The sequence below is a fragment of the Macrobrachium rosenbergii genome, chromosome 6 (genome assembly GCF_040412425.1).
Source record: "Macrobrachium rosenbergii isolate ZJJX-2024 chromosome 6, ASM4041242v1, whole genome shotgun sequence".
Lineage (NCBI taxonomy): Eukaryota > Metazoa > Arthropoda > Malacostraca > Decapoda > Palaemonidae > Macrobrachium > Macrobrachium rosenbergii.
In genome coordinates, this window is record NC_089746.1 from 18,495,261 (window position 1) to 18,520,260 (window position 25,000).

Consider the following 25,000-nt stretch of genomic DNA (forward strand, 5'->3'; position numbering starts at 1 on the left):
GTGGTGGATAATTTAAAAGGAAATTGTTCTTTTATTAAATATATATATATATATATATATATATATATATATATATATATATATATATATATGTATGTATATATATATTATTGTAGATATATATATTATTGTAGATATATATGTGTATATGTATGTGTACATTATATATATATATATATATATATATATATATATATATATATATATATATATATATATATATATATAACTGAATCACGAATATATATATATATATATATATATATATATATATATATATAATCATGAAACTTTACTTAAATTTACTTTAACGATATTTTTCGTTATATCAGGATTATCCCAAATAATCAAGCAACGGTTATTGTCTCCTTTGATTGTAACTTTTTCGTTATGTGCATGTGTTTATATTGCATACATGTATCTTATCATTGTATGTGAATTTGAGCAAACTTAAATATGAATTTAACGGTCTGAAAATTCTTGGCTTTTGCCAACAACTAGAGAGATAATTATTACCAAAATTAAGATTCGATGCTTCTAGTGAATTGATTGACAAGTAAAATTTTTAATCTCTTTAAGAGATGTCGTAAGTTAAAATCATACATCGGCAAACGGAATTATAGAATTAATTTTAGTTTTCTGTAGCTGGTTGAAACAGTAAATGGTAACGTATATTACTGGGTAAACCCTGGAATGTAATTAAGGAGACAGCATTGCAATTTATGAGTTTGCGTTGCGGAAGTAGACATTTCAAGCAGTATGCTTTTTATTATTATTATTATTATTATTATTATTATTATTATTATTATTATTATTATTATAACAGCAGAATGCTACAAACGCAAGAGCCCCAACAGCGAAAGCAGGCAGGGCAAGGATAAAATAGATTGAGAAAATAAAATAAACTAGAAGAGAAATGTCGAAGAAAATCAGATTAATAACAGAGTAAAGTATGTATAAGATAAATAACAAAGAAACTGTGACGTTGAAGTTCCGATGGTTCAGCTACAGAATTAAAAAGATCATTCCACAGTTTGGTCGCAGCAGGGATAAAACTTTTAGAAAGTTGATTGTTACTGAATGTGTTGGAATGTGCTGCATATTTACAATATGGTTTATTAGACATTTTTAACCAGGTACTCAATGATATGGTCTGTGTTTGGCATCAGTTTAAAAGATAAATTGTTTGAGAATAATAACCCTGGATCATAAAGATATTTTATAATCCGTTACGACTGGTTTACTATCAACTTTCAGTGAATACAAAAAGGGATAAAGTCGAGGAATAGAACGTCTGTCACAAACAAGTTTGAAACATTTCGTCCCACCTTCATTGTGAAAGATACTGAAGAGGACCCTTGGTGTCTCAAAACTGTTTGTGGATTATACTCTATTCCTCGAAATGTTGTTTTATTATACGCCTCTTTACGTTTACCTGCCTACTTTCTGCAAAGTATATGCTCTAGCATCTTTGCATGGTCACTGCGCTATGTTTATACATTCAACAATGGTCTTTGCATATGTTTATGCATTCAGTAATGGTCAATACCTTCAAGCAAGCTCAAGCTTATATGATCAGATTTACTTACATCGGACCTTGGGACGGCGCGTAGTAAACCCGTTACCATGGAGATATTTGAAGGACCCCCAACACACTGGCAGTCACTGTACTCCTGAAATAGTTGTACGGGATTCAGGAACTTTTCAGCTGTGGCTCGGGAAATAAGACCTCTAACTACAATAATACAATAATATTAAAATGCCCAGGGGTACTAGGACAGCCTCATTAGTTTTCTGAATAGATTTTATCTGGAGAAAGTAGTGGAATTTCGAACTTCATCTAATTGGAGGGTTTTTGCAACTGAAGGATTTTGACTATATAATCAGATTATCAAACTTAATTGTTGCTAAGGAAGCATTTAAGAAAAAGTAACGTCTCTACTTTGATACCCAAAAGTCTGGGTAATCATGAGTTCCCGTCAATCATAACGAGAAAGAACAAGACGAAAGCGAGGAGATGTGACAGTTCACTTGGAAACCTAAAAAATTCCAGTTATACAATTTGAAGGAATAAATACTTCTTGAATAAAATTATGACATGATATAAAGCATATGTCTTTCAGTGTAAACTGTTGTATATTAATTTACGTTCGATGTAAATAGTTATGCAAATCATAAAAGAAACATCTATTAAACTTGATAGTCAGAGGTTACGTTTTTGGTTTGGTATGTTTGTCTGATAGCGTGATAACAGAAAAAGTTAAGGGGAAATTCTTGGGAAAATTGTACCACAACATGTGAACTTATTATGAGGCAAATGATTAGATTTTACAAAAAATAATGTTCAGGACAGAAAACATTTTTTTTTCTATGGATGTGATGGAGGGTGGCGGTTATATTGCTCAGCCTTGTGGAGATTTTCGGTTTCTGAAAACACTTTTTTTAATTGGAATTACTTTGAACAAATTTGTTGTAACTTTAATTACGAAGTGCGTGATAAAGCATCCAATACGTTGAAAACCAAAGAAGTTTAGGGTTTAGAAAAAATGTGCATTAAAATACTGTACCACTGGACTCATCGAGCTGTCAACAGCCTTGCAACCAGCATAGCAGGCTGAATAATAAAGGGTGGCGTTATCCTCAGCGCATACTGGAGCAAACTTATCTGAACACTCACATCCAGATGAACACTCTGGAACTGCAGAACTGCAATGAAACGCAATGAGATTTATTCTTTCTAAAGAGAAGCTCTATGCAAATTAGAAAGTGGGACCTGCGTTGTTGGAAAGTTTGGCTCTGTTACCCATTTATTTAACCAAGTCATTGAAACAGAAATCAACATTATAAACGGTTGGGAGTCATTGATAAAAAGATCAACATTATAAGCCAAATTATAAGGACAAATTGGAGTCACTGAAATGGAGCAACATTATAGGACAAACTGGAGTCACTGAAACAGATCAACATTATAAGAAAATTAGAGTCACTGAAACAGAGATCAACATTATAAACCAATTTTGAGTCATTGAAATGGATCAACATTGTAATACAATTTGGAGATTAAAATGGCATATCAGCCATGAGTACCATTGCTTCTTCAGTTTAAATGAGCCATGAAATAATTAAGAACTTAAAAATTAAGAAAAAAACAATATTTACCCGTCCATAGGTCCAATCACATCTAGTTTGGGGCACCCAATGAACATGAGTGTCATGAAAGTGGCGCTCGCAAAAAGTGTGAGGAAGACGTTGTAGCCAGTGACAAACCGGGGTCCCGGTCTTGCCCATCTCATGATGGCTCCACTCAGCGCTGTTCCGAGGAGGGATGATATGAAACTCGCCACTCCTGTTCAAAGGATAGAAGCAGATTATCGAATCTGACCAAAAACTCCTGATCTGGTAATTAATTTCAGGAAGGAACTATGATTTTCCTGTGATGTACCATAGAAGGCGGTTGTCAGCTGGCTGTTCATAAAGATAAGAACCTTATATCAATGTCTTATCAGGGTTTTTCAAACCAATTCTTTATGAATATTACATAGAATTTTGACATTTTTCCTTATACTTTCTTATGCCGTCTACACCGTATTGGTAAAGTTCATGGCCTAGTGAAGTAGGTCGAAATTTTTATCATAGAAATCAGAAATCAGGCAGTTTACAGTCATCTCCATGTCATGCCACTAAAAACTGCAATTGATTGTTGTTTTTTTTTTTTTTTTTTTTTTTTCATTATTTTATCATTGATCTGACAGGCAGCAAAGGAGAACCTGTTCTTGGAAATTTAAAATTTGAGAGTTGTTACATTACAGCCGCGATGACTTTAGTGTCTACATAGAACTTACAGTTCAGGTCCCTCTGAGAAAAATACCACTCCTTGAGTGGAAAAGACCAAAGACGAAAAAAGTGGATAGCCAAAGAATAATAATTGTAATCTTACGACCAGAGTGAATACTAATTCAAATAAGAGCTACATTTATTTACCTGTATAGAAATTAGAATCACTGGCGCTCTTCCGGAACTGACTCTCGAGGTATTTTGGTTTGAAGTTATAGTAGCCGGCGACGGCCAGAAGAAAGACGACGGAATTGAACAAACTTCCCATCCAAATTCTGTTGGTGAAGAGACGCCTCATCGCTTTGCGTAGATCTGTCGGGAGGTAGATAGTTTTTTGTCGTATTAGACCAAAAATTATTTATTAGTGCATTTTAGATTACACTTTTTCAATGAACCAAAGAACTGTGATATTGCTAAAATCCTAGGCCTACAGTATAAAGGCTTGTAGACTCATTACGACGCCAGTTTGTGTACTAAATCAGATATTCGTTTTTATTCCAATTCTGACACCCAACTGATTAAGTGACGTGATATTTTCCGAAAAGAGATTCATTATGACGTCAGTTTATAGTACTAAATCAGTCACTCAATTTTTTCCCAATTTTGACACATAATTGATAAAGTGACGTGATATTTTTCTTCCAAAAGGAGACTCATTATAACGCCAGTTTAAAGTACTAGATCAGGCGTTAATTTTTTTCCTAATTCTAACACCTCATTGATGTGGTGACGTGTAATATTTCTCTTCTAAAAAGGAACAGTGTACATCATAATTCTACTTTGGCCTACAGTAGCTTACGTTAACGTACTTTTCAAGGTCGGCTTAGCTTCGGCTCTCTTGGCCTTGGCTAAATTGGCAAAGAAGTCGACTCCCTTGTTGCCACCGGCCTCCGCATCTTTAGCTGCTTGCTTCTCTGCTCGCATCTGCTGCCTCCGGATGCTCTCGGGGAGAGTTCGGGGGAACAGAAACAGTACTGCACCGAATATCGCTAAAGCGACTCCGAGGAACAGGAACCCTTTGAATTTCAAAACAAAAAGTACTGCACCGAATATCGCTAAAGGACATGCGTAATCAGTCATTACGAGGAACAGGGAACCACTTGAACCCCCAGGACTTTCCCGGCGAAAACAAAATAAGTTACGCGTGATGACAATTTCAGTCATACGAAACTGATTACGCATGTTGACTGTATATATGTATATATATACTGTATTATATATAAATATATATATAAAACTCACTAGTAACGCACAGTAAGATAAGTAATAAATTTTTGTAAAACAATGTCAAATAGCAACTAAAAGTGGTCTTCATGAGATGAAAATAAAAATAAACGAAAAAATAATTGTATTATATAGTACTATGACCCTTTTAATAAATATATATTAGTCTAGACCACACCTGTACATAACATGTCAGCAAACGTACGAAACATATGAGAGAAGTTTCGTCATATTAGTGAGTGTTTATAAATGATGTTTAACAACAAATAATAAAAGAATTTGAAATTTTAGGTCTTTTAACACTTACCAAACCACCATGCACCAAACCACCTTGGATCACTGGTGGTCAAGTTTGGCGTATGTTGCGGGTCAATCCACATCGAAAGACACTTGCTCCCCAGAAAGAAGCCGAAGACTGGACCCAGAATTCTGATCATGAGTGAGATAGCTGGAAACCAGAAGACAGAAAACGTTGTTGGATGGCAACCTTTCGAGTATTTATTATGTGTTGGTACTAAAAATGATAAGAAAATGACATATTGTAGATGTACGAGTAACATCATCTCGCTGATTAATTTATTGGGTTGTGTATATGTGTTGAAAGAATATTTAATATATATATATATATATATGTATATATATATATATATATATATATATATATATATATATATATATATACATATATGACCTCACTGGTCCCATATATATGGCCTATATAAATATATATATATATATATATATATATATATATACATATAATGACCTCAATATATATATATATATATAAACCTCATATATATATATATATATATATATATATATGTATATATGTATATATGTATGTATATATATATATATGTGATAATAATCATATATATATATATATATATATATATATATACATACGTACATACATATATATTCCGTACAGGGGATCATCAGCGACTGAGCAGGCTAAGTATGAATGTGTCAGTGACTGTTGTGTTCTTTTTTCTCTGAAGCCACGCCTGCAAGTCGCCTGAAACGAGAAACCCCGTTCTTTCACTCCTTACACATACGTGTTCAGCAGTAAGCCATATTCCCTACTAGAGGCTCTAGAGAAATAAAAAATAGGACTAGTCACATTCATCCTGCAATTGATGAATCAAGAAAGAATCTGTCTTTGGAAAATTTCTGCAAAATAAACTGCTTCATATACGTACGAGAGGCTTATCAGCCTTGCGTTAATCCACACGCACATGCAAGCTCTCTCTCTCTCTCTCTCTCTCTCTCTCTCTCTCTCTCTCTCTCTCTCTCTCTCTCTCTCTCTTTATATTGAATAAACCGCTCCAGTATTACGAATGAAATGAAACTAAATCTTATAGAAGTTGTTCACCGAAGAACACTTACCGTAATACATAGGTGTTTTCTTCTTATTAATGTTGTCATCGAGGTAGGTGACTCCCAGGGTGTAAAATATGCTGATGGTGATTCCCACCATGAACTGGGAAATGAAAAGGAGAACAACGGGTCCCATGTAGGACTCTCCTCCTCCTCCCGCCCCTCCTCCGTCCATATCCGAGCAGGAGTCTACGCCGCCTTCCGCTCGGCACAGCTCTTCCTTTTCTGGTTTCAGAAAGAAGGAATAAGGATTACAGTCCGTTAGTCCGAAGGTCTTAGTCCGAAGGTCCGATATCTGTCTAAGCCGGCATTCCGACGTGTTTACTGGTTCAATTTTATATTAGCTATGGAGGGTGGGGGGCTGATTAAGTCCGTCGGACTATCGAGCCTTCTGACTTTCGGACCATCGGACCTTAACTATCGGGCTGCTGACTTTCGGACTGTCGGACCTTATCGGGCCTTAAACTATTTTTGTCAAATAAAGGCCGAGATTCGTCTTATTTTCATCTGTTGCCTACAGCATTTGAATATTCAGTATTTATATGTACATACATAAGTTCAAGAGCCCGGTCTATTAATTTCTGTTGCATTATTTAAAGATTTTTGTAAAGATAATTCTGATGTTAAGTTTGTGGACTTTGGGTTCAAATTTCTGAAATTATGACATTTCAATTTACCCCATAAACATATACCCTGTATATATTGTGTATGTGTATATGTGTGTATATATATATATATATATATATATATATATATATATATATATATATATATATATATATATATATATATATATATATATATATATATCATGTGTATAAATATGTCATGTATTTATACGTATATATATATACACACACATATATATATATATGTGTGTGTGTGTGTGTGACGGGTAAATTTAAACCACTTAATTTTGGAAATCTGAACCCAAAATCAATAACTTTAACACAGTAAGCGTCCTGTAAAAAACCTGTAGATGATCAAACAGAAACCAACAAACAGGATCCTTGAACCATTGCATTGCAACGACTCTTACGATACTCACGCTGACTCGTAAACAAGCTGGACCCGTTGAGAGACGAGGAAGTCGTCTGTATCACTCGCATGGCCTCGAACCCGGGCCCGTAGATGAAGTGCGGTATGGCCGCCAGGAAGCAGGAGAGCGCCGAGCACAAGACGCCGATGGCCATCCATCTGGGGCGGTGGCCGTAGTTGCCGTAGTAAGCGAGGATGATAGAGAAGATGACTTGCGAGATGTCGTTGCCCGAGAGCATCGTGCCTGCGGGAAAAGGGAAAAACAAACAAGTAAATATCTGAGGCGGATGAAGGAGGTAGGGGGAGGGATCTAAAGAGGCCGTTTGGTATCCTCGGTTATTTCGTGTATTATGGGATGGTTATGTTGTCTCTGTTTGGTTGTGCATTCAAGGCATTATTTGTTTTATATTTTGAGATCCAATACTATGATCCTTTTTACCTAGTTATGCTGTCTTTTTCTTACCTGTTGTTTAATTACATATTCTATTATTTAGTTTTTATCTTATTTTGAGATCTCAAACTAAAACACACTTTTTGATGTGCTTATTTCGTGTAATGCAAATATATATTCCCCTATACTTGATAGCATTTTTCTTTTGCTTTGAGTTATTTACTAAAAATGATCGTCAAAATATCAAAAAACTGTTGCACGGCATTCTCCTGCAAGGCTAAATGAGTGTGCTCGGCCTAAGATAACCCTTGATTATTCAGCCAGAAAACACAAGTTAATATATTTTAATTTTTTTCATACATTTGCAAAATCATGTACATGTTTGAACTGACAATTCCGGTATTGCATTTTTACCATGCATGCAGCATGCTTACCTGTCTGTTTGCTTGACAGCTTGAATCTTTTTTCGATAGTAGAAATAACGGAGACGGTGTAGGTGAAGAACATCCCCTGCGTTAGGCCTATGATGCTGTAGAACACCATGTATACTTCCTTCGTCGCGAAGCACTGTAGAGAGAAATGATTTTAATCGAGATTGTGTTCAGATCAATTACAGATCGTTTTGTTTTCAAACAAACGATTATGGATCTTTTGTTTGTTGTTTGCTGTGTCAAGGCCTGAAAGAAAAGGATTTTAGAACTTGCAGAATTTGGAGAGAAGACAGCGAAACCAGAGAAACAAGACTCGCCACATCCTGTTAGGTCAGCTAAATAGTGGTATGTGGAAAAATATTGCCAGCAGCATTCTAAAGCAAGACTGTAACTGGCATTTGAAAAAATATCACGGTTATATCATTTCCCCCCCTAATGGTTCATATTATCCAGATCAGATATGTACACACACCAACCTACCTGGAGCCATCTTGGCGTCCAAGGGCCGATGCCACATTTAGTGTCCTCCAACTCATCACGGTCTTCATCCAACTTGTTGGTGTGTTGTAGGAACCCGTTACCTTCTGATTCTAGGTTCTGTTTGGCGGGGCCATTCATGACAGTGATCTTCTGCGGCGTTTCAATAAGCGTCTCTTTCTTTGGCTTCATGTTTGTTAGTTAATGATAGAAACGTGGCTGAAATTGAAGAGCTCCGAATTATCTGAAAGAGCAATTAAAACAACATTTAATTAGGCATGATTGGAGTTATAGTTAGAATGAGAATCAGTTACGCTTCTGTTTGCGTCTTTATGTACTGTGATAGTCAGTGCCCCTTTAAGACAGTTCAGCTGATTCTGAACAGCTTTGAATATGAGGTATCAGCGCTTTATCTTAATTAACTTTCCTCTTCTGCTCCCCTCTTTCCGCGTTCATAATAGGATATCATTTATGTATGTATGTATATATACATATGTATATATATATACATACATACATATATTATATATATATATATATATATATATATATATATATATATATATATATATATATATATATATATATATATATATATATATATATATATATATTATATATATATATATATATATATATATATATATATGTATACTGTATATCATATATATAATATATATATCAACAAGAAACAACCCTCAGTATAGATATGAATGAATCTACCTCGAATTTGCAGCTTACTGTAGAGCCCTGGAAATATTCACGAATTTATATTCCATGCTTAATTTTTACTCACTATGGTACACGAGCAACTTTTAAGATGAAATTATTTTTCTTGAGCCATTCAAACATCACCCTACGGGGATTACCCTCCGTAAGAAAGACTAGGACGAGAGCTTACAGTCTGTTGTTGATTTAGACCAGTGGTTCTTAAGCTTTTTATTACCACGCCCCCTCTAAGAGTTGGTCCTTCCCTCCACGCCCCCCCCCCTTGCATCTATGAGTAAAATTCCCTCCCAGATTAAAATGAAAAAAAAAAAAGAGAATGGGTATTTTTATTCTTTTGAAAATGAGTTAGTGAGATACTTGACACTGCTGTTTAGCGGCTCTTGTTAAGAGAATAACGAATATAGGTAGAGAATTTTTAATTTTTCCATAGGGCTTGCGCCCCCCATGGAAATTGCTGACACCCCCCCGGTTAAGAACCACTGATTTAGACTTTTTTTTTTTTGCCTTCCGGTTGAGGAATGTACTAGTAGCTCTATTTTATTTTTCATACTGTACCGAATATATATATATATATGACAATTTATGAACAGCCTTTTCTATCCTTTTTTCTTTTAAAACAATTTAGACTATCAGAGCAAGGAATTCTATAAAAGATGCCAAATAGGGTTTTAAATATGTCAGCGGAACATCTTCCATTTTCTTCCATAAAATAGTTCTTGTTTTAAAAGATAGCTGATATATTTTGTGCTTCTTTTCAACTAGTTGAAGCATTTGTTCATACATGCATGGGTTGAGTCATGAATGATGTGAACAAGGAAAGAGCGAACTAGGTGCAGAAAATTTACCGGTCTTAAGAATCTTATGAATGTGTGACTACTTCGGTCTGAAGGGGCTCATTTTACGTTTGTTTTTACTGCTTTAAGTTCTGATGAACTGGAAAACTAGGTTGGATATGTGTTTTGGTAGTTTCTAACTATTGGTTGACGCGTCATGCGAAATGGACAGATGTGATGACCTAGAGGTAGCAGTCAGTACAGCAACACTGACAGCCACTTTCAGCGTGTATTTAACAGCGTAAAGACAAGTTCCAGTTCACGCTGAAGATTCCATAGGAAGAAGATTCCATAGGAAGAATGTATGATATGAGTCAGACAGATGTTACTCTCATGGCTGGAATCTTTTGAACCAAGTTGAACGCAATTTTCATCATGGAAAATCTAAATCATTGAATATTATGAAAGAGATGAACGAAAAAAAAAACAGCTAAACATGACATACTTGTTTCAGAATAGAAGGATGAAGAGACGCAGTAATCGGGTCAGATTAGCATCTTGCATTTGATTTTGTTTGAAAAGTAATCGGTGCTTAGAGATCAGGCGCCAGCAGTGGAGATATCTAACAGCCATCCTCGGCAAGTACGAGAGAGCCAGATTATTACGCAGAGTAATTAAAACGTTTATGTAATTTAATCATCTACTTTTCCTGTAATTTATATAAGGTAGATTAACCTTATATAAATTACAGAAAAAGTAGATGATTAAATTAGATTTAAACAGAATTTCTACTTTATTTCCTTAGATAATGTTATTTTAGAATACCTGGAGAAACTAACTTTGTTTTACAGCTCAAGGGCAGAAATGACATTTTGCAATTCAGCACGAACAGTGAGTGGGCGAGTAGAAAGTGATGTTCATCGCTCATTCAGTTCGCTCCAAATGAGAATCTGGACTTGACGTTTTTGGGCGCTCAAAGAAGATTAATTTTTTTTTTTTTTTTTTTTTTTTTGCTAACTAAGGAATCTAGAACATACTTCTGTTTATATTTTGATATGCGGTGTCTTTTTTTTTAATTTGCTAGGCTAAGGTGACTTTTTTTGTTTTGTTAAGTTAGTATGGCCCTGTTCTGCAAGCGCTGGTACTTCGAGCATTCCCTTAAGAATTATTTAGTTAACTGTTTTAATTTTGAAGCCATTTAGTCTGACTGACGATTACACGCAAACCAATTAATAACGAAGACCAAATATAATCAAAACAGTCCCGAACTTATTTTCAAAGCAATACAAGGTCATCAGACCAATTACTCAAGAATCAATGTTCAAAACAGCGCACAACTTCTGGGCTTTGGATCCTCTGCTCATTAAGAAAGCCAATGAAGCGAGTGCGTTTGCTTTTGATGGTAAGACTTATTTTGTCCTGGTCTTACAGTTTTTTACGGGTTCAAAGAATAGTTGTTTTCCGCACTTGCCCTTGAAGGCAAAAAAGCGTAGTCTCATTAATCACCTTATTATCAAGAAGAATATTGCAGTCTCATTAAGCTACATGGCCGACCACGCACGAAATTTTCATTCATCAGCGATGAAGAATTTTACAGTATTACACATTCCAGTTCTCTCTCTCTCTCTCTCTCTCTCTCTCTCTCTCTCTCTCTCTCTCTCTCTCTCTCTCTCTTTTAAGTGTTGCCGTGTGCAGAGTTGTTGAAAACGAGTTCCGGTAATTAAGGGAACTGAAAAAAATTGCCGACCCTATAGTCTGCAATTGAAAATGGAAAATAGTGGAATTTACTGTAGATGGAAAACGAAAACAGAAAAATCAGAATGAATTAATATGGGAAATGTGTTATTTATGGCAAGTGGATATCGTGAAGGTGATAAATCGATGTACCACTGTGAAGCAGTGACAAAGACTAGTGACCTTTGTTGTCTTTGTAGAACAGCAGAAGATAAAGATTGTAAAGTATGATATTTGATATTTCATGCGGTGTAGTGAAACGTTTGAATTCATATTTTAACTGACTACTGCATCACGACAAGTAATTACAACATATTTAGATGAAACGTGTGTAAAAGTGGTCACATGTTGAATGTATGTGCGTGTATATATATATATAATTACAAAATTACATGGTACTTCGGTAGGTTTGTAGATCACGAGACTTGCATGAAGAGGAAAATGATCGCATAATGAGTGTCTTGTACGAGGCTGGCGTGAATTTTTGAAATTAATTTCCACGTCAGGGATATGCCCGGTAACAAAATGATGGCCTTATCTCCGCAAAAATAAAGTCAACAGTTACATCATTTTCAAAACTAAGAGAAAAAGTCAACCAACGGACATAAATTTATTAAATATTTGTTGTAACAATGCTTGTTCCCTAATTAGTTTTATTTATGAAGTCACGATGATTTTGAAATTGTCATGTATATACAGTATAGTCCTGGCGTTTGAATTTCGGGGGGTAGGAAAGTACAGTGTTATAAAAGGATATGTGTCTTAAATTGTATTTGCAATGTATTTTAACTTTGTTTTGAGTCTGGATTTTGCTTATTTCACCTACAGGGTTGTGTGGTATCATGTGGCCTTAGGATTCATCGCGTGTTTTCTGTGTAATTTTGTCTTCCCCCAGTCGTATGCTCTCAAGCATTAGTTAAGTCAATATTCCTCTCCCTAGGCTGCGTGCCACTAAAGAAGTATTACTAAGGTCTGGAATTCATTTCATTCTTCTGTTCGTCCTGGTTCCTGTAAACTTTCTTAACTGAGTTATCGCTCCCTTAAAGCCCCGTTGTTTTCCTCTTTCGTGTTTCATATTTTTTTTCCTAATTCATATTTTTTTCCCAAGCTAGATTTAGGGTGTAAATTGATTGTCCATTGTCTCTGGCACTTGGAGAAACAGAGAACATGTACGATCATTCATCGTGTGAATTTGGATTAAATTACAATACATGAGAAAGTTGGAAAAAAGTTGAATACCTGGATTAAATCATAATATGGGAGGAAGTGGGAAGAAAGTTGAATGCATGGATTAAATAATATATTCGAGGAAGTTGGGAGAAAGCTGATAGCCGGAATTCAATCATAATATATGAGAAAAACGGAAGAAAGTTAATAGCAAAGATTAAATCATAATATTTGAGAAAGAGGGACGCAAGTTGATAGCCGGGATTAAATCATAATGCATGAGAAAGTTGGATGGAAGTTGATAGCTGGGGATTAAATCAATATATGAGGAAGGTGGAAGAAAATTGATAGCCGGTCCCTATGAGGAGAAAATTATTCCGCAGAGAGCACCAAGATAATGTGGGTCCTCTGTAGCACGATGGGTGAGGTTGCTGTACAAAGCGCTGTGTACAAAGAATCCTTAGACTATGAAAGATAAGGGAAGAAATACCGTAACTGAAGGGGTAATAAATAATACGAGGGTAACGATTACGCCTGTAAAGCCATGCAACGAGCGCAAGTGCTGGGTAGGCAGTTGGGGTTGGCACATAAAAAGTAACCTGGATGATGATACAGAAAATATTCATTGACATGGCCGAATGAATGCTTGAAACTTACTTGAGATTAGCAGTGAAATCGTGGTGTCAGATGAAATAGGTTACGAGAGGAAAAAGTAGTTTAAAATAGGAGAATCCGAGAAGTATTTACAGAAAAACTTGAAATAATGCAAAGGAAACTGTGAACATTTGAAAAACTTGAAAAAGAGGTCAAAGTAAATAGAGTAAATAAAAATGAAAATTTCCTGAAATTGAAACATGAGCTGAAGATTCGTGTTCAAGTATTCGGTTATAAAGTAGTGGATATGAAAAACCTGCGAAAGTTTTTAAAAGAGGTACTAGATATGAAACAGGCGAAGTGAAAAAGTTTCAGATACGGCTGACTCGAATTGTAGCGCAACTACAGATATATCTAGGTAAAACCCGTAACAGAAGAGAAGTAGAGATGGTTGAAGCAGACAGAACACTGTACAGAATAGCTTAATGTGAAATGTGTGGCATAAATCAGCATGACAAAGTTTAAAGGCTCTAATTAGTGATGCATAACATAACTGCCAAGCCTGGAAATCTGAAGGAGTTTGGAGATACACACGCAAGATATATTACACACACACAATATATTTGTGTATATATATATATATACATTTATTTATTATATAAATACATAATATATATGTATAGAAATAAATATATATATATACTGTATATATATATATATATATATATATATATATATATATATATATATATATATATGAGAGAGAGAGAGAAGAGAGAGAGAGCCGTTTAAATTAACTGGCAAAATACAACTAGGTCGGCGCTGAATAATCTAAATTTCATGATCAGTCAAGACAACTAGGTATTTAAAAACCAGTTGAATTACAAACACAATCGCTGTCATGCTCACATAGGCGCACATACTCACCATCAGCTCAAGTGATAAGAAAAACGTAAAAAAAAACTAACATTAAAAGTGGCAAAATGTATATTCCTCAACCCCGGTACTTAGAAGCCCTTTAATAAGCGCTACTGCTTAAACGCTCGTGAAATATCATTAACACGGCACGGTACATGCATCAGGTGATTGGTGTTCGGTGTTCCCTCCCCGCTGGAGAGAGAGAGAGAGAGAGAGAGGGAGAATCCCGCAGGTTTCCGTGTTGATTGGCTTCGCTTTTGAACTCGGTCAATTTGGAAAGCAGAAATCTGAGGATTTGCGTTTCTGATTGGTCTTGTGAAGTTCACTTTGTCGGGTGAAAAGTAAATCCTCCATTAATTCGCACACCGATGGCCTTTCTTCCTCGTCTTTGCAGACAGGGTTTTTGTTTTGTTTTTGTAAAAAAGTTGTAAGGAGTACAGACATTGTAGGAATTTCCACATCCTTCTGATACTTCTCTCAATTACGTGACACAACACTGTACGTGAAAGAAGCAATTTATATAAACTATATTCCGATATATTTTTATAAAGCTCCATTTTAATCTCATATACAGTGACCTCTACGCTATTTGGCGATATAAGAAAACTATTGTAAGGCGCCCTATGGCCTTATATAGTGGTGCGTAAAAATTTGGATTCCTAAGGTGGCTTCATCCAAGTTCCTAATACCTGATTTGAAAAATCTTGAAGCAACACTGCATAAGGAGGATGGAGAAAATGTTATGCCCCTTGTGTATCTTCATCCAGGGGCCATGGTTTTAAACAATTGAAGTGACTCAGATTGTTATAACTTTTATAACACATAACTTTAGTCTTTTCTTGGCAATGAATTCTAGAGACGTTTTTAAATGCGCACACCTTATTGTCTATACTTAATTATCCCTCTTTGGAAGACTGTGTGGACCTCCGTTTGAATCAGATTAATTTCCCATTACATAAGGATGCTACATGACAAATTCAGCTAAGATGGTTCTAGAGAAAAAGTCGAAAATGTGAACACTGCGATGCATGCATACATACATACATACATACATACATACATACATACATACATACCATACCTACACAGAGTCAGAAAGCAAGCAGACAGACGCCGGACAAACTTTAATCAGGTGAACTAAAAATGAAATCCAATAACATTGTTGCGATAATGATGAAACATTCAGCTATGATTAATTACAAGTAAGGTCAACTCCAAATTAAACTTATATTTTAAATGGAAATCATTTTTTTCATCGTTATTATTTCTGCGCTTGATTAAGGGCCTGGGGTCGCGTTTAATTTATATCCTTTTTTACCTGATTTTCTCTGTCTCCTGCGTCCCTCTCTTTTTCCTTATATAGTTTTTCTCTTTATGAAAAAAATTAGATAACCTTAAAATTTTATGAATTTCTGAAAGGTTATTCAGATGAATGGCTTACGCGTGTGCGCTGTCCAGTATCATCGCTGAATTATGAACAAGTCACTTAACAGTGCAATTAACTCTCGCATTCAAGTGCTGACTAGATCGTTAAAGAGATGAATATTTTCACTGTGCTTTCCTTTAATCTGTATTCATAACTTTCGTTGAGTCTGTGTCAAGTTACTCAAAATACCCTTTTTCACAAACTAATGGCCACATACAACCTGGTTTGACTAGACGTAACTGATTGCTTATCATGATTAAGGAAGGGGATTCAGTTTAGCAGTTCAGGAACTAATCACAAGTCTTCGTAGGTAAGCACGTTCTCATTGTAATTATTAATGGCGGGGGTGAAGCTTGAACTGCCATCCTCAGAAATGTCTAGCTTGACTTTGGGGTTTAGAAACAGCCTGTCATTTTACCTGTCGTTGTTGTATAGCTGGCAAAAACAGGGGTACGGAAACACAAAGGAAATAAAAGATTGATAAAGCCTACACATAAGGATTGCAGTCTACATATACTTGAAAATAAACACACGTATACGAATAATGCTCATTCATAGATACATAGATAATGTGAATACATATGAATTTGGCATCGTAAACGAGCGAAACAGTGCTTCAAATAACTTCAAACTCTTTGCTTGTGGTATCTGTAGCTGTGCAGATACTGAAATAAATAAGGTTCTACTGTACATTAGATCTGTTTCCCCAAATATGTTGTTGAGTGAGACTACAAAATCCTTAATGAGTTCTTGTCGTGTATATTTGCCTGTGTACATGCATGACTGTTACACATTAACCAAAATACCCAAACAGTACAGTACTTGAATGTCATGATACTGAAATGTGTAATAACACCCCTTAGACTCTCTCTCTCTCTCTCTCTCTCTCTCTCTCTCTCTCTCTCTCTCTCTCTCTCTCTCTCTCTCTGTGTGTGTGTGTGTGTGTGTGTGCCATCCTTTTAAATCAATAAATTACCTGGCCACCAAGGACCAGACAGTAAGACTAGAGCGTCTGTCTGCTTATGTGTTTACTGTTTACCTTTCGAATAGAATGTCAGCCTTAAGAAGTGTTATATACTTCGATGCTTATTATTTATTCTTTATTGCGATTAGGAGATCTTTCCTCTTGCATTTTTATCTTTCTTCTAAATGGAGAAGTTATTAGGAAATCCTGTGAAACTTGTAGCGTTCTCGAATTTCAAGAATAATACATGAAGAAAGATGACGGGTAGAAAGAGGCTTAATTTCGGACTTCTTTAAGAGCAAGAGCCTGTGCTAACATATAGCCTGCTTAATCAAGAACAGTAACAACGAAGTAGAAAGTAGTTCATCTAATTGAACTATAATATTGTATTCTCGTGAAATGGTATCTGGACCTACAATACTTCTCACTAATTAAAGTCGAATAGAAATTCATAAAGTAACAACCGTAATTATAAGTAAAGCTAGAAGTGTATTTGAATAAAATCACAGAACCTTCTGTCAAATACCAGTCATGCTACTAATGGTTCCCTTCCATCGGACCCCTTGATGAATGGTGTCATTTTCGTATAAATAAAAGATAGCAAACCTGAACAAGGACGCTAATGCTAACAGGGATGTGCCTTATTGACTAACAGCACTCGAGAAGGTCACTAGTAGCTATGAAGGATCTGGTTGACAATAGAAATGTCATTCATGTATCTCTCTCTCTCTCTCTCTCTCTCTCTCTCTCTCTCTCTCTGTCTTTGTGTATGTATTTACTTTCTCTCTCCTTATATATTATACATCATATATATTATATAATATACTATATATTATATATATATACATACATACATATATTCTGTATATAAATATAATATATATATATATATATATATATATATATATATATATATATATATATATATATATATATATATATATATATATAGATATCCATATATATACACAAATTAATATAACACACACAACAGACTGAGAGAGAGAGAGAGAGAACCGGTGCTGCCAACGAAGCTTAAATATATATTCATTGTTTTCTGTTTCGTTTTTAGCTTCAATTTTTCTGTTTTTATTCCGACGCCATGTTTCCTGGGGAATTTTCCATTGTTTCATTTCAGTTTTATTGGACATTCTGTCACCTCGTGTCTCTAATTTGGTTAAAAGAGAAAATAAGATAAATCCTGATGATAATGCAATATCAGAACAAAACTCGTTTTTTCCGTGTAACAATGTTTCTGCTCATTATAAACTTCAGAACCAAAACAATAACAATTATCGGTAATGAAAGTTGCAATTCAATTACTTTTAACTGTGAAAATTAACGATGCATTACTGTTAGTGGAGGCAAAATTAGATTTGCATTGAATTTTTGAATAATCGAAGGTCGTTCTCTCTCTCTCTCTCTCTCTCTCTCTCTCTCTCTCTCTCTCTCTGAACTTGTGTGTGCGCGTTTGTGTTTGTGCAGGCGCGTCTTTCACAGAAGTATAGCGCCGTGATGGTCCATAAATGACCTACCATAAAGCCAATTAGTGTTATGAAAATCTCTCTCTCTCTCTCTCTCTCTCTCTCTCTCTCTCTCTCTCTCTCTGTGTGTGTTCCTTTTATAAACGTAACATTGTTCAGTCTGCGGTCTGAAGACCTGTACAAATACGGTCCTGTTCTGTGAATATGGTCTTTCTTGATGGCATTCTAATTGCCCAAGGGAAGAAGAACTGACATTTGTCTTATGCGAATTCAATTACTTTCCTTCTCAATTCGTTACTGAGATTTGCTGTTGTCAGTATCGACATGCACTTGCAATATCACGAAATATTTCATTTATATGATCTTGTTTGGCATTTGAATATTGTTATTAGAGAAATTTTCTTCTTGTTAAGTCTTCGTTAGTGTCCAAATAACACCACATATTTTCAAGGCCGGATGGTTACCACAAATACCTTAAGAAGTTTCGTTTTGAAAGACTAAAGAGGATCTATTCCGTTACCAAGCCAACAGTGTTACGATATAGTCGAATCTGATTCTTGAATAATAAAGAATTGTATTTGCATAATCCATCCCATAGCATATAGCAGAGCAACATGTATTCTTAAATAAGGCGATGTAAAGCATTAGTGATTTTCCATGTAATGTTAGATCAATATCAGGTCCATAACCCTTCAATTTATAATGGGAGAATAATAATTCATTCATGAATTACGTCTAAAATAATGATGGTAAATACTCGTAACCTATGTTCGAACAGTGCTCTGATATATGCTGACGAAAACAACTTGGTCTTAAAATATTCAGATGTATAGTGATAAACATGTTTGCACTCTTATAATCTTCATGTATGATGACTACACAGAATTTACGTTCAGACAAATCCAAAGATGTAATGGCAAGCATCATGATTGTCCAAATGCAATATGACTAAACACAACTTACAATGCGTTCATGCACAGATGTGTAATGACAGAGCAAGAGTTGTTGCTCATATGCCTAAAATGTTGTATTACTGAGCAATAACTTTCTCTGAAGTCAAGTTTTGAAAATGAATGATAAAAGAGCAGTAAGTGAGGATGTGTAAATGCCGTTCAGGCGTGTCAAAAGTGAGGAATAACTTCGTGCATAGCAACGGCTACATTTTGAGGCATCTGTTTTGAAGCCGACAACTTTATAACGTCCAATAATGGTCCAGTAATTTGCTCTTCAACTCAGACTAGATGTGAGTTTAGCAGTAACTTGTAGTAGGGTAAAATTGTGGAGAGACGCTGACAGAGGAATGTATGATGTTGATAAAAGTAACAAAAAGAATTATTTCAGTTCTGACGTTAGATATCAGTCAAAAGAGAACTAAAAAGACGTCATGTTCCCTATGCAAACTATCTAGAAATGGAGACATATAAGAAACGTTTGATTTGAGGTAAAAACAATTCAGCCTGTTTGCATCAGATTTGTCACAAATATCAATTAGTTTGCCACTGGCAAAATCGAAGGCTAATTGAGATAAAAAAAATGTACTTTAATGGAATTAAAATAACACTCTGAGTTAGTCAAAGTAATGAGTTAGTCAAAGTAACTGCAAAAATACGGTCATAACCTCACCGTCAGGGGACCCTGTGAAACATCACAACTAGACGCACGGCCGATAATTTAAAAGATCCGAAGCATCGTAATAACGGAGACAAATAACAGTTTTTATCATACCTGGATTTAGAAAGGAGAGATTGAGATTCTCTTACGCTGAGTAATCTGCATCACTGCTGGGGAATGTTATCATCTCCGGAGTGAGCGCGCGTGGGAAAGATCCCAAAGTACGTTACCTGTCATAAACTAAATCTAGAACTATGCGAGATTCTTCTCACCTGAGCAAATGTCACCAGTTTCAGTACCATTGCGTCCCAACACTGCACTTAAGTCTTATCTCTCCTTGCAAAATTACCTGGAAGAGGATGTAGTAATTTCTTAGATATATCCATCTGCCACTCTCGGATCTCACAGGTGGCTTGATACTACCATCTGAAGTTTAGAAGCAACTAGAATATTGTCAGTTACACTCGAGCATGTGCTGGTCAGATGCATAAACAATTCTAAGAACAGGTTCATTTAGAAGGTAACATTCTTTGATAAGTTTGTTATCATGGAGGTATAAATTGTTTAGGAAGTTTCTGCTTGTGACTGGCATCTGCCATGACTCTCTGATTTGTCTTATCTTGCACCTATCCAGCGAGAGAAGATTTAGATACGGAGATAAGATAAGAAAGGGTTTTTTTAAATCATTATCAAGGACGCTTTAGGCACGAATAAAGTGTACAGTACCTGTTTCCTTGTATAGGATTAGCTCTTTATTATTCAGCCTGCTTACTCTCTCTAAACTGAATCATAGATTGTTCAACTGAGCACTATTCACTGTACACACACTTTACCCTCATTACACACACACACACACACACACACACACACATATGTATATATATATATATATATATATATATATATATATATATATATATATATATATATATATATATATATATACATGTTTGTGTGTGTTTGTGTATGAGTGTTTATGTAACACCCAGTAGAAAATCGGATTTCATCATTAATTTGACTGTGCAGGTCATAATTGAATTTACACCCAAACATGTCACATGATGATGTCATTAGATGAGAAGTGGCTGTGTATATTTCTTCTGTGTATGGCCGCCATATTTACTTATCGAGTGAATATGATACATACAAACAAAAAGACAATATGATCTTGGCTGAATTTATATTTTGTACTTGTAAATGCTGTAGGTGTGTCTGTTAAATAGATTTAACGCACGTACGCTCCGCTGTCAACTCATGTCAACTATTACCCTTCAACTTGGCCCCATCTCCCTCACACATCTTCCACCAAATGTAAAGACGATGTACCTGTTTAACGGAGCATGAACGCTGTTTGATCAGCGGTGTCCCTTCTAATGGCTAACCTTGCCCTCTCAACCCCGCTGTTTAATTTCCTGTACATTTCCCAAAGGCTTTCCATTTTGGAAATTGTTCCGATAACACACGGATATATTTTTTAATCGAGTTAAGTGCTCTCCAGAATTTTCAGATTAAATATTTTACCATTAGAAAGCAAACTTATACCGTGATTCTTCTTTGCTTTTTATTTTTTGGCTCGTTTAATGATAATGGTTTTATCAAATGTTTTCAAGCAAACATTTGAATGATAAAGCTCTAAAGTATCTTCAGATTTGCAATATTTTGTGGGAGCTGATAACTAAATATACAATGACATAAGATATAATTATGTGATAAAATGAACTTTGTAGACCATTACCTGTTAGCCTGATATTTTGGAACACACACACACACACACACACATATATATATATATATATATATATATATATATATATATATATATATATATATATATATATATATATATATATATATATTTGTATATATATATATATATATATATATATATATATATATATATATTTGTATATATATATGAAAAAAAAAAAAATAACATTTTTGAACAATATACAAAAGTATCACAACCACTGGTAAATAAAAGCAAACAAGTAAATGCTGAATATTTGTAGACCTGTACTTGTATAACCCTCTTTGTGCATGTTAATGTTTACAGTAGAAAACTGAGTTTGTGACGAGGGTGTGTTTTTTCCTCCATGGCTTTTTTTTAATATACTGGAGAATTGATAGATGTAAAAAGTCAGAAAATGAACTTTAGACATACAGTAGGTAGAGAGTTGTAAATAAGATGGTTCGTGAAGTGAAGGTATAATGATCCATGTTCGCAGATAATATGGTATTGAATTGGTATAAAGGGAAACTTCCCGGTGAATGAGTATGAAAGTATTTGCTGGAGGAGAAAGTTGACGGACTATTACGAAGAAGACGAAGATTGTGAGGGAAATGGAAACTAGGAGGATGAGCAGTGGCTGTTTATGTGGATGGTGGAAGAATGGAGGATGTTGATTTGTATGCTAAGTATTTGGAAGTAAATAATAGATGGTGGTTAGGATGAGTGAAGAGGTGAGTCACAGAACAGTTGAATCATTAAAGGCAGCAGGATGTGGGCTATGGATTGGGAAGAGGTTTGAAGTATCTACGGAAGCCAAAGTGGGACTGTATGAAGGTATTATTGAGTCAACTTTCATGCGTGAAAGTGTAATTTGGATGCTGAATACGGATGAAAGAAAAAGGGTTGGAGCCGTTGAAATTTAATGTTTAAATGCTGTGTATGGCTTAAGAAGATATGAAAGAGTGAGAAATGTAGAGATACGTAGGAAAAATAGTAAAACAAGTGGTGTGGGTAAAAGGATGGATCAGTGTGTTTTGAGACAGGGATGTTTGGGTAAGTGCGCAGTAAGCGGCAAATGACGTATTTTGCGATAGAAATAAAAAAAATGTCTAGAATCAATTCTAAACCATCGAGACAGGAAGATAAAGTATTTGAAAGGTCTTCGTTGCCCTGAATAAAACATTTTCCAGCAAAGGGTCGTATTTCGAAGGTCATACTGCACAAAAAGGGAATGCAAATATTTTTTTCCATGTGGAAAGAATTGAAAATGGTAGGCTAGAAAGTTCTAGGGATGAGGAGGAAAGAAGACCGAAAAAGTGCTGGATAGAAGCCGTGAAAGAGGTATCAGTGTAGAACGGCTTTGATACCCAGGAAGCACGAGAATGCCGGTAATGTAGAGGTGGGATGCGCCGCATGAAAGGGGTTCGATGTGCCGTTGATGGGTTTTCTGTGCAGGTTTATGAAGCACCTAGTGCCGTAGAAGTTTTCTGGAGATTCAACCACGGTTTGGAGGTTAAAACATGAATGCACCAGTGATTGTCGTGATATTCTTCCTGTGGAAAACGACTTAATATTAACATTATATATACATATATATATATATGATTATATATTTGTTTATGTATATATACATACACTGTATATATGTATGCTTATGTATATGTATATATGTAATTGTAATAGCCACAATGCCCTCTTAACTTCTCGAATTCTTCACGCATTTTTGGATACACTTGTCACTACAAAGCCTTAAGGTCCAAGTGCAAGAAATTGAAGTGGTTGTAACGTCCGATAGCGGGAAACGAACCCGTGTCACCATAATCACAAGGAGGTTACGTGGTCAGGTCAGCAACCTGACCTCCTTGTGGTTATAGTGATACGGGTTCGTTTCCCGTCACCGGACACCGCAACCACTTCAATTTCTTGCACTTGGATCTTAAGGCTTTGTAGTGACAAGCGTATCCAAAAAAGCGCGAAGAATTTGAGAAGTTAAGAGGGCATTGTGGCTATTACAATTACATTATATATATACTGTATACAGTATATATATATATATATGCATACACATGTATATATATACATATATATATGTGTGTGTGTGTGTGTGTGTGGAACTGATCAACACATGAGCACGCGTTTCACAGAAATAAATTTCTGACTCAGATCAGGATCGAACCCGTCTCGCAAATGAAAGGCCAATAGGTAGCGCCCTGGCCTTTCATTTGAGAGACAGGGTTTCCATCCCGATGTGAGTCAGAAATATATATATACAGTATAAAGTATATATATTTGAATGATTTTTCTACTACCATAAATATATATATATATATATATATATATATATTTTTTTTATATATATATATATATATATATATATATATATATATACTACCATATATTAGTTATAAATGATTTGTTTAACCAGACCTCTGAACTCTTTTAGGGTTCTTATATATATATATATATATATATATATATATATATATATATATATATATATATATATATATATATATTTCCTGCGCGTGTACAGTAACTTCCTGTTAACTTGCGTATAGACTCAGTAACGATAAAAACGAAATAAAACAGGATTATTTTTTACAGTTTAAACCCCAGTCCTACATGGCAACACAAACGGACGTACCAGCATCATCACGAAGCTAACATCGTACGTTCTGTTGCAGGCAAACTTTCTGCCGAACGGAAGCTCTGTTGCAAAACAATGAAAACTCTGCGATGTAAAAATTCAATTCACGTACTTCCGCTTGATCGTGAAAATGTTTGGGAATGAGTCTTGTGAAGTGCAGTTTCTCACGAAAAAGTACCACGGACATCGGCCTAATCCTCTTACACTTCTTGGTGTAAACTCATGTCATGTTTTTCTGCAGAATTAAAGATTCGGTATGCAACAGCGCAGCCACCCCCCGTCCCTCTCTTTCCATCACTTCCACTAATCTGAAAAGCTGATAAGTTCCGTTTTCTGGTCCAAAAATTCTGATTGACTTCTTTTTCCTCCAATATTTTTTTTTTTTTCCTACTGCCAGCGCCCCGGTGTCTACCAGCAGCGGGAGGTCTCCATTCAAGGCAGATGAA

General features: G+C 35.3%; 1 protein-coding gene and 1 long non-coding RNA gene across 13 annotated transcripts in view; one reads left to right on the plus strand and one right to left on the minus strand.

The window, feature by feature from the left end:
- The window catches only part of LOC136839259 (uncharacterized), a 219,860-nt gene that overhangs the window by 128,719 nt on the left and 66,141 nt on the right, over nt 1–25,000 (plus strand). The window lies entirely within an intron of this gene.
- The window catches only part of LOC136839256 (solute carrier organic anion transporter family member 74D-like), a 63,241-nt gene that overhangs the window by 17,869 nt on the left and 20,372 nt on the right, over nt 1–25,000 (minus strand). For 5 of the 10 annotated variants that reach the window (XM_067105040.1, XM_067105036.1, XM_067105037.1 and 2 more), the window contains exons 2-11: nt 8,782–9,022; nt 8,305–8,437; nt 7,490–7,723; nt 6,451–6,666; nt 5,366–5,506; nt 4,644–4,850; nt 3,982–4,146; nt 3,160–3,346; nt 2,568–2,706; nt 1,590–1,673 (exon numbers count right to left, since the gene is read on the minus strand). In XM_067105040.1, the coding sequence (XP_066961141.1) occupies nt 1,590–1,673; nt 2,568–2,706; nt 3,160–3,346; nt 3,982–4,146; nt 4,644–4,850; nt 5,366–5,506; nt 6,451–6,666; nt 7,490–7,723; nt 8,305–8,437; nt 8,782–8,970 (1,695 nt within the window). In that variant the 5' untranslated portion in view covers nt 8,971–9,022. Of the gene's footprint in view, nt 1–1,589; nt 1,674–2,567; nt 2,707–3,159; nt 3,347–3,981; nt 4,147–4,643; nt 4,851–5,365; nt 5,507–6,450; nt 6,667–7,489; nt 7,724–8,304; nt 8,438–8,781; nt 9,023–10,785; nt 10,806–20,190; nt 20,212–20,292; nt 20,684–25,000 lie in introns of those variants that run through there. The other 5 variants (XM_067105034.1, XM_067105038.1, XM_067105039.1 and 2 more) reach the window with 5 other exon arrangements.